This window comes from Homalodisca vitripennis, chromosome 8 (genome assembly GCF_021130785.1).
Source record: "Homalodisca vitripennis isolate AUS2020 chromosome 8, UT_GWSS_2.1, whole genome shotgun sequence".
NCBI lineage: Eukaryota > Metazoa > Arthropoda > Insecta > Hemiptera > Cicadellidae > Homalodisca > Homalodisca vitripennis.
In genome coordinates, this window is record NC_060214.1 from 64,560,315 (window position 1) to 64,576,321 (window position 16,007).

Genomic DNA, 16,007 nt, shown 5'->3' on the forward strand with positions numbered 1-16,007 from the left:
CAGAGCTTGAGAGACAAACATTTCTTTCGTTGTTTGTATGGGAAAAAAATCTGAACTAAAGAGTTTTATTTAATTAAAATTTGTGCATCCCATAATTTGGTATAAGATCCCATTGACTACCAAAATGGCTTAAACAGTAGTCTGGCACCAGCCAAGACCACTCAATATAGAGCTACATTGAGTGTGTTAAGTAAGCAAGATGGGAGATCTTGAGGGTTTATTTTATTGGAATCTTAATTGTTGTCCTACAGTATGGATGTATAAAGAGATTTTAATGTTATATTTTGTCCAAAACACTAGCCCTAACTTCCACCCAAGCGAACAATATTCTGTAAATAAATTAGTGAAGCACTTATTAACTAGCTGTTCTCATTACAGAAATCTGTTTGAAATCCTCATACTAATATATTCTAAAAAGTTCAAAATTTATTTATATGCATAAAACTAGCTATTCTAATGAGTAAGTGCCAAATTAATTTACGATTTTCCTTGAAAATAATAAATTAAATTTTTTAAAGTTATAGAGTAGATGTTTTGTATAACTGTTTTGTTGAGAACATTAGACATTTCAATAGTTATGCCTTTAATTTATGATTGATTTTATATATAGATTACTCTTCTTACTTTATTAGTTTAACTATTAATTATTTATTTATATCACTACCCCAATTATAAAAATCTAACCACTTAAACCATTTTATAACTATTTAGGTAGTTATGTTTATTGTTTGCCACAAAGTTATTAAGATGCTCTGAAACAAATGCAATTACACTTTTTATTGTAAAAGGATATGTTCCATTTTCCATGTGATGTGATAGATAAACACCAAGAATACCTCAAGTAAACAAAACTGTGCTTTCAGTTTTAAATAATTGAGTTTTACGTTTTATAACCGAGTTATAAAATCCACAAAACATTGCTGGATGAAGTAGAACCTCAAGACATCCGCTTTTATGGAATAGTAATTTCTAAGCCATAGAACTCAATTTGAATTCATCCAAATTTTAAACCTTACTGCAAGGTGCTATGGAGTGTCCCCCTAGGATCTAAACTTAGTCCAATATTTTCCTGATACATGTTTAAATGACATTGAATTGTCACTACTGCACAGACAGATTATGCAGTATACCGATGAGACAACTCTGAGACACTGAAAGCAATGTTTGTAGCTACAGACATTTTTTGCCTTCATAACAATAAAATTTGAGTAGCCTCAATCTGAGTTTTAATTATCAAAATTGTTTCCTGAACTTTTCTCATTGCGTTCTATAGACTTGAGTGATTCTACCTTTGCAGTGGCATTAATAACCACACTTGACGAAGTTTGTGCCAAATTATCGTTTGGGATTATATGTCTAAACAGTCCTTGGCAAAATATAGGCAGAGTGAGGTACTGTCATTTGGCTTAATTCATCCGTACCCTTCCTAAGGAATCACATTGTAGGAGACCTGTGCAAAACAACAATTTCATAAAACTCTTTTAACTACAAAAATCAACAACCGTCTATTTGGGTGAGATAAAAAGACTGATAGTTTTAAAACCAAGGATTTTGTTTCATTCTAACAGTTCAGTTTTCATTAGACAAAATTTACAATTCCAAGGAACGGAACACACGTTTTTGAGAAACCATAATTGATTAGGTAGATCAGCCTATATATTATATATATTATACTAAATTCAACCGTTAGAACTCTGAAAGAAAGGACAAATAAGAAAACAACTGTGATTTTATAGCTTTAACATTTTTTTAAGAACCATGTTGTACAACTATGTTAGAAGAAAAATCCCAGGATTTTCCCTCCGAGGTGTTTCCGCCTGGCTTCTTCGTGGTCCATGATTCCTCCACTGGTTGTGAGCACAACATATCTATAACAGTAGACAAGAAGTTTAAAACCAATTTAAAATCAACATAATTATACATGTCACCTCAATATTATACTAACCTACCTGCTGATCTCATCGTAATCTAAATCAAGTAATACAGCTCAATTATATGTTCTACTGTTAATAAAAACAAATATTACCAATTCAGAAATAAAACTAGGAGGTATGCGTATACACAACCAATCTTTCAGGTATATCATGTTATATATTACAAGTTTGTTTATAATGAGCAGTACAGTAACAGACTTGTGATAGATTAAAAGGCTTATGGAATCCTCTTGCAGCTTGGCAGTCATCAATCAGCAGTCTGCACATGTGTCTTTACTTTTGAAGCAATGAATTGAACAAAGATTTGTTTGTAGGAAGCATAAAAAGGCAAAGGATTTTCTCACTTTCTTGGCACGGGAAATTCCAAATAACCAAGAAACAATAGATTGCGGAGAGGAAGTAAGGCAAGTCCAGACTTTACTGTTCGGAATCCTCAGTGCAGATAAAGTAATTTGAATATATATAATAATTATTTGATTCTTTAAGTATTAGATTCTCTTATCACTAGATTAAGGCCCTTGGATATCTCAGGTTTCATAATCAAGAGGTTGAGAATGAGCTGCAGAGACACCATACTAGTGTATATTGAAAGGTTTAAGTGCGTGTATTACGTTTGTCCCTGACTTGGAAAAAAATAGTGCATCAACCCTTGCAATTAATTCTATGTAGCAGCTGATGACACATAGTTTATTATTATTGTTGATCATGAATGCCATGCAGTTTTTTATTGATTTGAGTTAAAGGAATAAAATTAAGCTTCATATTCTTTTATTAAAAAGTACTAACCCTGAATAGGATTATAATCTCTTAAATAAATTAAACCCAATTAATCTGTGAAGTAAAACTTGATGAAACAATGTCTGAACTAACATTTAAGTTTTTCTGTATACACCGCAGTTAAACACTGCTCAAACAATTGTTTCGACCTGGCTGAGGAGGTCGTCAGTCAACATGTTAATCGAAAACTGCCAAAATAAAGGTTGGGAGGCAGAGAAACCTGCTTATTTGACTAGTATCTTGAAGCAACTTTTCCAAGGAAGTTAGGGATAGGCATAGGCATATTCAAAGGTTGTCGATATGCTCAGTTTAGTTGGTATTGTGGAATGAACGAAGATGGACGTGCATTCACCATTGAAGCACACTTTTGAAAGGAACGCTCTATCATCGCCACGTAGAGTACATTCCGTAACAGGATTAATATCGCACCTGTGGTCATGGTTCTGGCCGGCAGTCTATTGTTTTATAGGTAAATAACTTCAGGGTAACAGACTGACCGCTACATCTATATGATTCAAGATATGAGATGGATGTGGTCCAGCAGGACGGTAACACAGCACATGAGTGTCATTGACAACACCTCCAGTCCACATTATCTCCATAACAGTTGATCTGCATTGGCCAGTACGGTTGTCTGATTTCACCCCTCGCAATTATTTTTTATAGGCTATCTTGAATGACTGGTTTATAGCGACCATCCAAGAACCCCTGGCTCAACTGAAGAACAACTCTAGTTTAGCTATCTAGAACATACTGGTCGAAATGTTGGAAAAAGGAGAATGAAACTTTACAATATATCTTTTATTACTTTCTTTACAATTTAATTTCTGAACAAGCAATTTCCTCAGCCCCAAGAATTCTTTACTACAAGCTTATTGATTGTTATACTTACTTCAACAAAGAAGATAAGATCAAACTGTCAAAAGGTGTTAGCCTATTACGAATAAGCCATATTAATCACCGTTTGTCATATTAGTCATTGACTGGCTTCAGCCATCACAATATAGCTCAGCCCCATTCACTCATCTGTAGATGGATGTTCTTATTGTCAGTTTCGGTTTATTTATAACAAGATCCATAAATGTTTTACTTCAGAACTTAAATTATAGTATCTCAATGCTAATGTGAATTGGTAAAAATACAATTAGCTGTTAATCTTTTGGGGTCCATAATCAAACTCAGTCCGACATTGCTATATTGGCCTGTGAAAGGGTTTTAAATAACTAGTCACAAAAACCTGCATATTGCTTATTTTCAGCCAGCCAACGACTTGTAGCGTCTGCTGCTGTTTGGTTAAACATTTGTTTTTAAGAAGTTTGTTTAAGAGTAGATACACATTTATTATGATTATTTTTGTCAATAAATAAACAAGTAAAAATCATTTTTATTTTCAACTGAAATGACGTTAACAAGCTGAGGCGGTGGTGATGCAATGTTTTGCACAATGAAATACATTGAGGATGCACGGTTTGATTTTGATAGTGAAGATGATGATATCAATCCTGATTTAGATGATGAGGCTGAACAACAACCATCAGCACTAAATAGAATTGGGCCTATACCTAGGCCCACGTAAACCTGAACTCCTTCCTAATTCGTGTTTACACAAGTATCATACTACAAAAAACTACGAAGAGTAGCTCTAAGACTAAGTATAACTGGAGAATGATGCGTATATTTTGTAAATATGTCCATGCAGTAAATTTTCTTGTTGTTCATTTTGATGTACAGTTCAATAAGCCATTGTTATGGTAACGACCTACCTATTTTCAGTTTTATTTACTATCGTACTAATATAATATCAGTTTAGAAGTAAAAAAAAACCCAAGTAATTTATGTAGGCCTAACTAAGTTTCAAATAGCCTACTTGTTTAAAAGAGCACACCAACTGATACACTTCTATAGTTTACCAATGTAATTAGTACTACATTCTTTCATTAAGCTAAAATGTGTGTATGTTACTGAATCAAAACCGTTGTATAAATCGTACAATATACATTCTTATTTTAAAATGACATGTTTCCTAAGCCTTGAAGAATTTAATAATGTGGGTACTTAGAACATGACTAATACTTATGATTGTGACTTCCTTACAGTTTTGACTCAAAAAGAAATAAAGTAGGTAAAAAAACTATTTGTATTTTTACTTATTTTTAAAATAAAAAAAGTAATAAATACAAATTTTATTTTACTTTACACCACTTTAGTTTTACACAACAATGGTAAAAGTTACTTTTATATGAAAATATAAGAGTTTATTACCATTTATTAGTTTATAGTGGCATGTACATAAGGAATATTTAAATTTAGGCATATTCGTTTGAAATTTATTGGACCTGGTGAGTCAACCAAATGGGGAATAAATGGACCTCAAAAGGTAAAAATGGGGTTGGGGGGGGGTTGGTTAAAATGGTTAATTGTTTGTAATTTATATTTATTAGATTTTCTTGTAAAGCGAATAGTATTATCAGATAATAATTTTTCCAAATTAGTTACCGCTGAAGAACTAGTCTGCTTTTGAAGTGAAACATTTATAGATGTCAGACAAGTTTCTATTTGTAACACAGTTTTAAACTTTATCCTAATGTAAAAAGCAGAACCTCAGACGTGCAGCGGCCAGCAGCTAACTCTTAGTGTGCCCTCTTAAGTTGTAAGAAAAAATATATGCTAATAATTATTACATTACACAATTTTAGGCCAATATGTTGCATAAATGATGTGTTTAACTTCAGTTCACCTTTACCTTAATGCAGCATCTGGTATCTGAAATTGTCACTGACTGGACTCCTAGAACCTGGAGTCATGTTCGTCAGAAGAGATAAACAAAACTTCAAAAACTTTGTACTATACAGAGTGTTCAAAAAGCCCCACACTGAGCTAAGAAGTCTGAAAATTTTTGAGATTGGATTAGCGACGTTGTGTTCTCCTAACAGAGAGCCTTTAATTTGATGTAATACTCAACATATGCTCTCAATTAAGTTTCTCCTGATTCCTTGTGCCCGCCCCTTGATATGACAGAAAACTGGTTATTTAAAAAAATATATGTTTAAGTTTAAACAATGTACCAAGTGTTATTGCTTTACCTGTAATCATTAAAAAAATATTAAACTGGTACGTGACTTCACAAACACCCTGTATAATCGTACATTTCACTATCAGTAACCATTGTAATTGCCCAGCTCTAACTTGGCAGCATATGAACATAATTGAAAACTGTTGGATTGGTAGTTAGAGAAGGAAGAAGAAATGTTTAGGAATGGATGACCTTACACTAACGTTTTTTTTTTGTTTTTACTTCGTGAGAGTGGAAAATCTATGGCAGATACCTGCAGGGTGCCACACGTCCTTTGCAGTTCCCACAGGCATGTTGGGCTTTCACCAACTAAAAACCACTCTCTGTTCCCTACCAGACTGTATACAAACATTCTATCACGTGGAAGTCTGTTATACTGATCTCTGTATCTGGTCAATCATTTCAACAGCGACCTTCCTTCTTTAAATTCTCTTAGTGGTCATATCGTTATAAAATCAAGTTGAACCTGAAGCTCGAGGGAACAAGACTCACCCAAACTGTCTGGAAGGGAGGAGATTGTTGGTCCACTTCTCGATGTGTCTGATGGGCACGTCGAACCTGGGGGAGATGACACCGCATTTGTTGAGTCTGCCCGTCAGATGAACCACAATCTTCCCTGATCTGTGGTCATCCACAATCTCAAACTCACCAATGTACCCTGTAAATCAGACATTGCAGGTAAGTACTCTCCACACTAAACTTGGGGGTATATTTTAACACAAATGAAATTTGGACCTGATAATAATGATCACACAACACAGATTATCTATAACATATATAATCTTCTAAATTAAATGTGTACCACATTTAAGTTCGATAACACATTCACCACAATCAGAACAACAGAAAAACGACGATAAAACAAACCCAAAATTCTACAAAAAAGGTTGACCAAAATTCTTAAGTTACATTTAACGATTAAACTGCATATGATAAAATATAGCATCTGCCATCGTTGGAGGTTGCCATGAGGGCATATCAAATTAATCTAGTTGAAAATGTTTAAATTTAATTAGCTAGCATGCTTATTTGTTAACAACATGAGGCACTGATGGGAAAAAATAATTTAATTAGGCAATTTATAACAGTATTCAAATTAAGCCTTTTAAATTTCACCTAAGATCTGAAAATAAGCATTTACTTTATTTCCCTCATTGCAAAAAAAAACTTCATTTCATCTTATTGTCGTTACCAAGTTTTGTTCTTTACACAATAGAAGATTTATATCAGTGGATCGTTTCAACACCATGCAACTTAACTTAATTCATAATACTCGCTGCTGTTTAGAATGTCTTAGATTTACATTATATTCATTACACAGTGTTAAAATATCACTTTCATTCAATACAAATTATCCCTCATTGCATAAAAAACTTCATCTTATTGTTGTTACCAAATTTTGTTTTTTATTCAGTTTGTTTTTACACAATAGATGATTTATATCAGTGGATCGTTTCAACACCATGCAACTTAATTCATAATACTCGCTGCTGTTTAGAATGTCTTAGATTTACATTATACTCATTACACAGTGTTAAAATATCACTTTCATTCAATACAAATTATATTACAAAACTAGCTTTATACGCTTAACATAAAAATGGAAATTTGTATTATGTATGTCAACAGTTATAAAAAGAAGAGTACTAGTCTAAGTGTTACCATTATTTATTATTATACTGTTACTACTTTTACGGCCATATCAAATGAATGGAGATACAGGATTTGTGACAAAAAATTGGATGTAATACTGAAATGTTTTTGAAATGCGAGTGGTTATGGAAACTAGTTTTGATACATATTCTCTTTGTCTGTGTAAAATAAAAAACAAAATTATTTCTTACCATGCTTCATCATTACTGTCAGAAATTTGACAATGACTTTTGAGCAGGGCCTGATGAGGACCTGACGTTTGCCTCGCTTCTCTGCATTGTTGATTGACTTGAGAGCGTCACTCAGAACATTCATGCGCACCATGATTCCCGCTACAACATAACAAAATATATGTAACATAATGATACGACTTCAATACAAATCCTTTGAGTAAATGAAGAATAGCACATACGCCATATCCAACAACCGGTGACTACTGTCAAATCTATTTAAAACCATTAATTAAGACACAATGCAAATACCTAGCAGAATATAAGGTATGAATGCTTAACTTAACTAAGCTATGTGATCTTCTGATAGCACATTAGAATCAGTATGTTGTGATAGTTAAATCACGATCTAAGAATGTTGCTCTATCCAACAACATTTTACAGTGTGTTTACATTAAAAACATTTATTAATGACATTCAACACCTGCTTAATATGACAATCATGCGCTATGCTCAACTACTTCAGTCCAACTGCCAAATGTAAGATTTAATTGGTTATTTATGGTCTACTACTAAGTTGCTCGAATAATCTGACTAGGCGGTATTGCCTATACCTCAAAAGCTAGGAGCTGTAACACCAAATGATGATTCTTGGGTAGTTTAAGAATAGGTGGTCTCCAGTGCACTTAAGACACAACTTTTTTTAGTGTGAATTATAACTTTTTGAATTTAAGCAGTACGCTGGGCCTACTTAAATAAACATACAAATTCTGCCAAGATTCTAAGTTGTGCTTTGATTTTAATGGCTTTATTAAACCTTCGGCTTTTTAAATAACTGAAATTTAAATAAAATGTTGAAATAATTTGCATTGATTATTTAGCTTTATGGCTGAAACTAGATAGATTATTTATTTATTAGACTAAGTTTGTTTAAAATGAACCAAGTAATATGTAATTTTAAGTTATAAATTGAACTGTTTCAAAGTATTTTTATTAGCAGGAATACAATCCTTTAGAATTAGATCTCTAGTATCAACAAAACAGAAAATTCATTTAAATATTTTGAGCTTTGTCCCCCACCAAAAGCACTAGTATTGTAAAAAGTAGATAATGAGTATTTACTCATATAACTGGGAGATTGCTGCACTTTCCAGCCACAAATGGATAAGGATATAACTTTACAACTGCACAATATAGTGGGCTACACTTAGTGGCCTGCGAGCTGAATGGAAAAACAGCAAGGGCCACTAAGTGTGGACTGCTGAGCTGTGGGACAGGGCGTGGTCATTAATCAATGACCAAAGACAGAAATAAGGCAAACTGCAGTATAATAAGTGGCTACCATGATAAACATCGACACAGTACTCATGATTATTGAATTATTAAATATTCATACATAATGAATTTTTGATATAACTAATGAAACTAAATTACGTTATGGGTATTATTATATACCTAATTCAGCTAATTTAGTGATGAATATAGAAGCTATATATTTTATAAAAAGTAAAAGCAAAAAACAGTGTAACATTTAGGCCTAGTTACATTTTAACTATTTTCAACCTTGTGACACAAATAACACATGATGTGCAGCATCACCATTGTACGTGTGGCCGCTTGCCATTACTACCAATACCATTCATATGATTTTACTTTGAATTAATTTGGGTACTTTGTATTATCCTAAGGCCAACTATTTTTGGACAAGTTTTCTGTATAGGAAAACAAATCAAATTAGTCTTATAAGAACAAAATTTATTTAACTTGTTTTGAATCATACAAGTCATTACAACGGACAGCTATATACATCGTATTCTGCCTCCCAAAAGGAAGTGCATCGCCACCAAACCCTACTACTCAAACGCATCGCCACATGTATTCTGCCTATAAAAAAACTTTACTTTTTAGTTTTAAAAGGTAAATCCCAGAGGCATAAATAAGAATGCATGATGAAATTATAAATTAATAAAGCGCACGACAATCAATGAAAACTAAAAAAATTGACAATTAATTATTCCAAAGTAACAGGAGATTCATGTGTTTAGGCCTACAGGCTACGGTTCTTTGGCAACAGGAAGTATGATGACTCATCAGGATTTTTTTAACTCATTATGAAACAAAGGACAATACTAGTAACATATAATGAAATTTATTTTGGTCTCCAATACAGAAAACTTGCCCTAAATTAGTTGTCCAAAAATAGTGGCTTCCAGATATAATACCAAAAAACTACCTTAATTTGGAACAATAATGTTAACCAAAATTGTTATACGTCTTTTGTATGCATTAAAATATATTGTTTTTTCTGTAAAATAAAATAAGCTAGCAATTATTAATTAAGAATAACAATAGGTCAAATGATTTGATATATTCGATAGTTTAGATATTTATTATCGATAGTTGATTTGATTGTCATGTTGGCCGCTTGTTACACTGCAGCCAATAGCCATGACCATGATCACCTTAATAGTGGCTAGACGATACAAAAGGTCAAACATATAATTAGATGCCGATCTTAAAAGAGTGCCAAACATAAAATAGCATTTGGGTAGAGTTTAATAGGTGGCCCACACTCGTTATTCGGTTGTTTTTATCTAATATATATTGATTGTTTCTATAAAGTTAATAATTCAATGTTACAATTTATTTAACTTCAACGTATTGATACATTATAATTATGTCTAATGAAAACAATAAGTAATATCTATATATTTTTTTGGATTTTGATAATGGTGAAGCGTATGAGATTGAAAGTTCTTGGCGAGCAGTCATAGAAGTTGAGGAGTGGAATACCAAGAGACTGTCTAGTAGACTAACTATGTAACAGTTTGTACAGCAGAGAAGTGTGCCTGTCAGATAAGAATCTATTCTTCCATTACACAAAAGCAGTTGCTCACTGCTATCCGGGCAAGCTGTAATTACTGTAAAGTATCTAACATGCAGTTCCGGTTTTAGCATTACTAGCGCCTTGGGCGAGATTTCTTCGGCACCCTCTAACTGCAATTCAATTACATACAAAAAAAGGCTACCGGCGCCCCTGGGCGATCGCCCAACTGCGCCCTACCCTAACGCTGCTCCAGCTAACATGTGGTCCAGGTTAAAGTTGGTTTGTTATTTCTAATATTACTGTTGTTAGAATGTGTTATTAATAGTGTTAATGTATACTAATTCTTGTTCTATTATTATTATGTAATATATCAAAGTTGGGTAATATACCAAAACGTTCAATAATGACGATTGAATAACACGCCAATAAAAGTCTCGCCTAGCATTTCTTGTAACGAAAAATCCAGCACGAGTTCACCAACCTACAATGAGTAGATGGGATGAATACTTGCGCAATGATTCACATTTTATGACAAGACCATATAAGGCTTCTAAATGCACAAAACACTGCCCTCCTAAATTGGGGTCAGCCACATGTTTAATGTTGAAAAAAGTAGCATAAAGAGGTCTCTAGCCCATCTTAAGAAAATGTTTATATAATCAAAAGCTAAACTAGAGTGAACATATAACTTAAGCCTACTAAAAAATCATAACCAACATCAAAGTCCAAGTTCTACAACATACATATATATTTGTATAAATGGTCAGAAACTAGCAATCTTCAATAAATTATGTAAACTCTTAAATAGTTAATAATACATTAAAGGCTTTCCTTGATAAAATTAAAGAAACGTAAGGTTAGCCCTAGCTCTAGCCGTATCAGCAAACATCATCTTTTGGTATTTCACAAGTATCAAGAAGTAAAACTACTATATTTAAAATAACCATGAAAATATTGTATATTGCGTTTAAATATTCTTTCTACTAATATACAGGTATTTAATAAGATTACCTGTGATGCAAAACGGACTGCGAACAGTTGCATCCACACAACGAAAGACCACACTTCAAGGAAGTGAAGAAGAAAGAAGAAGCGGTAGTTTTTTCCAGTGTATGCCACTCAAAACCGGATACACAGGCTACAAGATATCCCCATTGATGTTTATTTGATCATATTTCTTGCCTGTTTAATACTACAAAAGTTGAGTACAACATTTAATTGATAATATTACAGCACTATTTATTATGTATTTCATAAACTAACACGACAATAAAAATTAGGATTGGTTAAATTAATTTGTAAAATATTTAAATATCAGTAGTTTTGGCTAGAAATATCTTATAAATAAGTCTAGCCTATTCAAAGCCCTCATAGTGATATGTGAGTTGTGTAATAGTGCAAGAATCTTTATAATATGTAATCTCATTAATTAGTATCCTTAAAGAACGCCTACTAAACTAAATTCAAGATATGTAAACAACTTAGTATTAGAGAATGATAGTATTTACATGAAAACAAACTTGATCAAAGTAAAATAAAGAAGGAAATTCGTCAATGACATTCACTATGTTTTCATCACCGTTGAGGTACCTACATAAAAGCGATTTTCCATTGGACCTTAAGAATATGATGTATTTTTATTAGTAGATTTACACTAATTTAATTCCTGATAGATTACTTGTCATTACTGAATGTACAAGTGAGGTGTACCGCTTTTACCGTACTAAAGATTTGTATGACAGAGTGGTAGAGATGACTTTTTGCCATATGTAATATGCTGGTCTCTCAAGAGATTTTTTCTAATATTTGGACCTAGGCTAGTATCTAATGTATTATTTAGTTGACTCAGTCCTCAAACTGCTAGTAACTTATCAGTAAGCGCAGAGTATAAGAGTCAGTACTTTTATATATCCCACCCAACAAAAAAACCTCTAATCAGTACACTAAATTTAGCTCCGTCTTTGGAATCTCTGCCACTTTTCTGCACTTCTATTTGTAACTATTATTTATTGTTTACAGTCTATTCAGTAAAATAAAAACAATAAGAAAACATAATACATACATTCCAAAAACAATGGTTGATTAGCGCCCAAAGACCTTAACCAACGTAAAGTACTTAAAAGCAACCAATTAAACCAAAGGCAGTCATTTCTTTAAGTACATGCGAATGTTCACTATTATCCTATAATTCAAAGCAAGATGGTTTTGATGTCCTCCAATCTTAGTTATGTAGCCTAAATTAAATTTTGAAACCTCCTCTTCTACATATGCAATTACAGTGTCTCTGGGAATTACTGTATTTTTCTCGAACCATGAAACTTGCAGTATTTTCCTCAGCACTTTGGTTTGAAATCGTTGAATTATTTTCAGATTCAATAAAGATAAAGAGCCATAAAGTTGAATATTGTGTCTATATAGGTATCAAAACAAATTTGTATAATAAGAATTTATTTTCAGTACAGAGGTGTGTTTTTCTTCCAAAATACATTATCGAAAACCTTGAATGTAGCTGCATTTGTTAGTTCCAAATGTGGGTTCGCCATATTAATCGTCTATCGAGGTAGACTCCTAAATATTTAACATATTTTTTTGAGTTAGTTGAATGTTGCCAAGGTTGTAGGTTTGTATACATTTACAAATTACCACATTACAAGTACATGTAACATGCACAGATTTCTTTTCATTTACATTATCTAGTGTTCACGTCAATCAGATATTTAATTCAAAACATCTTGCAAGTTCTGTGAAGCCACAAATGGGTTTTGATGAGTAGCCAAAACTGCAGTTCCATCTGCAAATGTAGTTTACGTGTACCGTTAGTTAGTTCCATTTTATATAATGCAACATTTTACAACCTAGTTAGCCAGTACAACTTAATATTATATTTTATCCAATGTTCCAGAACTAAATTATCGACGGACTAACTACCTAATTGGCACGCGTATGAATATTTCATTGTAACCCTTCGTAGCAGCCCAACTACGAGACCGATTTCACCTTGCGCGCTATGTCCGCGAGCTCACGTATTATTTGAGTAGATGGCTACCACTTTCATAACTCCTACTCCTCTTCTAGTAATTACCGACTAGAAATAACCCTTCCTAGACTACAGCTTCAATGTCTTGTGCCAAGACGCCGACGCCCAGGTTGTGAGTCTACATATTGCGAAGGGAAGTAAAATCTTAACGTTTTATAAAGTAAAATATCGTAATCATAATTCCATAGAACATTGGATATTTTAGGCCCACCTATAAGATATACATTTTTAGTTCTTGTACTCTAATTGGCAGCAACGTGGCAAGGCATACATTTAATTTACCAACTAAAAGTGGTGCTTGTAAGTTTCATTAATTAAATTGAACTTATAAGTAAACTTTGCAATTATTTATTACGACCTCAGAAGTCACCACCCCATGTGTTATCGTCATTCGGTACAAACGCCACTTTATTTATTTGGTATATCTGCTGTGAGTGTGTACAAAAAAGAGCCCAACTTATTTACTCCCCTGTGTAACTCTTGATTTAATCTTTTTCAGACCTGAATAATAGTTTTAAAATTTAATTCTGAAGTATCTTTCAGATAGATAAGATTTTATAACATTGTAGAAAGTATGAGGTAGATATGATTTTATCCTAAACAAAAGGCCATCAACCCAAACTTAATCTGCACTACTTAACACATTGTTCGTTAATATGCATTTGTTTGTTACCCACACGCCATACAGTAATAAAGAAATCCACACACCAAATGAATAAGTGGAAAAGTTGGTTTACACTATTGCTGATTTTTCCACTTTATTGGGCAATGTTAAAAAGTTGTCCGACAGTCCTCATAGTTAGTAATTATAGTTGTTCTAGTATATGTATTTTTGTTAATGGTTTAAACCGTACATGTTAATTAAATAAACAAAAATAATAAAGTATTAAGTTAAGAGTGACAAAAAAATCAGTCATTTAGATTACATCAAAATACTTCAATCCCTGACACATGGTGGGTTTTATATTATTCGCTTTTAGACAAATATCAAAAGTAATGAACGTGTATAAATAAAGAGGAATGGATATAACTTCATCTGCAACGAATCTTCCACGAATGATTCCGCAGGAAGACAGTGATAACGTTATCGTGAAAGCTAGATGTTCTTATTTTAAATTCAATGATTTGGATATATTCCTCATTTACAATTGAAAATAATAACTTTCTTAATTAACAACACTGATTAACTTGTCAGTGGTAATACATTGTAAGGTGTTATTAGAATAAACTTAAACTTAAAAGCTAAAAAATATATAAAAAGTGTTCCAGTACTTTGGTATTTTGTTATACACATACAAAAGAGCAAAAAAGTTCATGTGCAGGCATGTCCTACAACTTTTAGTTTTCCGTCTACCTATCTTTATGTGTTTATTATAAAAAATGTATATCTTGAACCAATAAAGATAAAGTAATGAAACTTGAGAATCGTATTAAGCTTTGGTAGAGCTTTATGAAAATATAATATTAACAAAATCCATTTATCAATTTGAAATAGGTGGACGTTTATATTACTCCATCAACATAACTCAAACCGATTAACGCCATTTTAAAACGGGTTAAAGGATTTTGTTAATACTATATTCTTAAAAGGGTATATCAAAGTATAATACAATTCTCAAGATTCGTAAGCTTATCTTAACTGGTTCAAATTATTTATAAACCAAGTTTAAAAAATCACATATAGGCAGATAGAGGGAAAACTAAAAGTTTTAGGACATACCTTCATATGCTCTATTTTGCTCATTTTTATATGTAGAACACAATTCCAAAGTATTGAAACACTTTTACTGAACACCCTGTATTTACAACATTGGTCAGATATATAGAGTATATCATAAAATATCTAAAGTATAATTTAGGTAACGCATACAATTATTTCTCTGTTAAATACAATTGTAGTTTTATTGCATTTTATTAAGTTATCAAGGCCTCTCAATTCCACAGGAAGCCTCAATAAAAAGTTTAAAGAATTGCCACGAATTCGCAGGCTTTCAATTTTGTCTAAAAGAAGTTTACGAGATACAGCGTCAAATGCTTAGGTCCAAAAATTCCCATTGTTTCCCTTGTAACTTATATCCAGAGAGTTGATAACTAAATTGATAAAATCAATTCCAGCTGTTGTATCAGATCGGTTGGGTCTGAAACCATGTTGTTCCTAATCATGTAAACATTGAAGCTCAAGATAGTGTACCAATTGGTTGTAAGCTGCTCTTTCACAAATTTTGGAAAGGTGAGAAGTAGTGATAACGGTCTGTAGCTAAAGGGATTCTTTGAATAACCCTTTTTGAATAAGGGAAGTGCTTTGGCCTTTTTATGATTTGATGGGAAAATACCATTGATAAAAGATGAATTTACCAAGTTAGTGCAGTCATTGAAGCATTATTGGTCCGAATTTTTTTACTGTGAACCGAATTGCATACAATTTTGGAATTAGGTTCATCTTACCCTTAACTTCAAAAGTGAAAACGATATGAACTTCGCAACCACCCTGGGGGTGGTTGCCACCCCTTCTCGGGGGTGAATTTTTTTTGTTTCA

At 32.6% G+C, this 16,007-nt stretch overlaps 1 protein-coding gene across 1 annotated transcript; it reads right to left on the minus strand.

The window, feature by feature from the left end:
- Positions 1–1,725: 1,725 nt before the first annotated feature.
- Positions 1,726–11,530, minus strand: LOC124367637 (40S ribosomal protein S15Aa). The gene is made up of 4 exons (XM_046824615.1): positions 11,446–11,530; positions 7,629–7,769; positions 6,277–6,442; positions 1,726–1,868 (listed from the first exon to the last, which is right to left on the minus strand). Exons 2-4 carry the CDS (start codon positions 7,759–7,761, stop codon positions 1,775–1,777), a joined length of 393 nt encoding a protein of 130 aa, XP_046680571.1. The 5' UTR covers positions 7,762–7,769; positions 11,446–11,530; the 3' UTR covers positions 1,726–1,774.
- Positions 11,531–16,007: the final 4,477 nt, after the last annotated feature.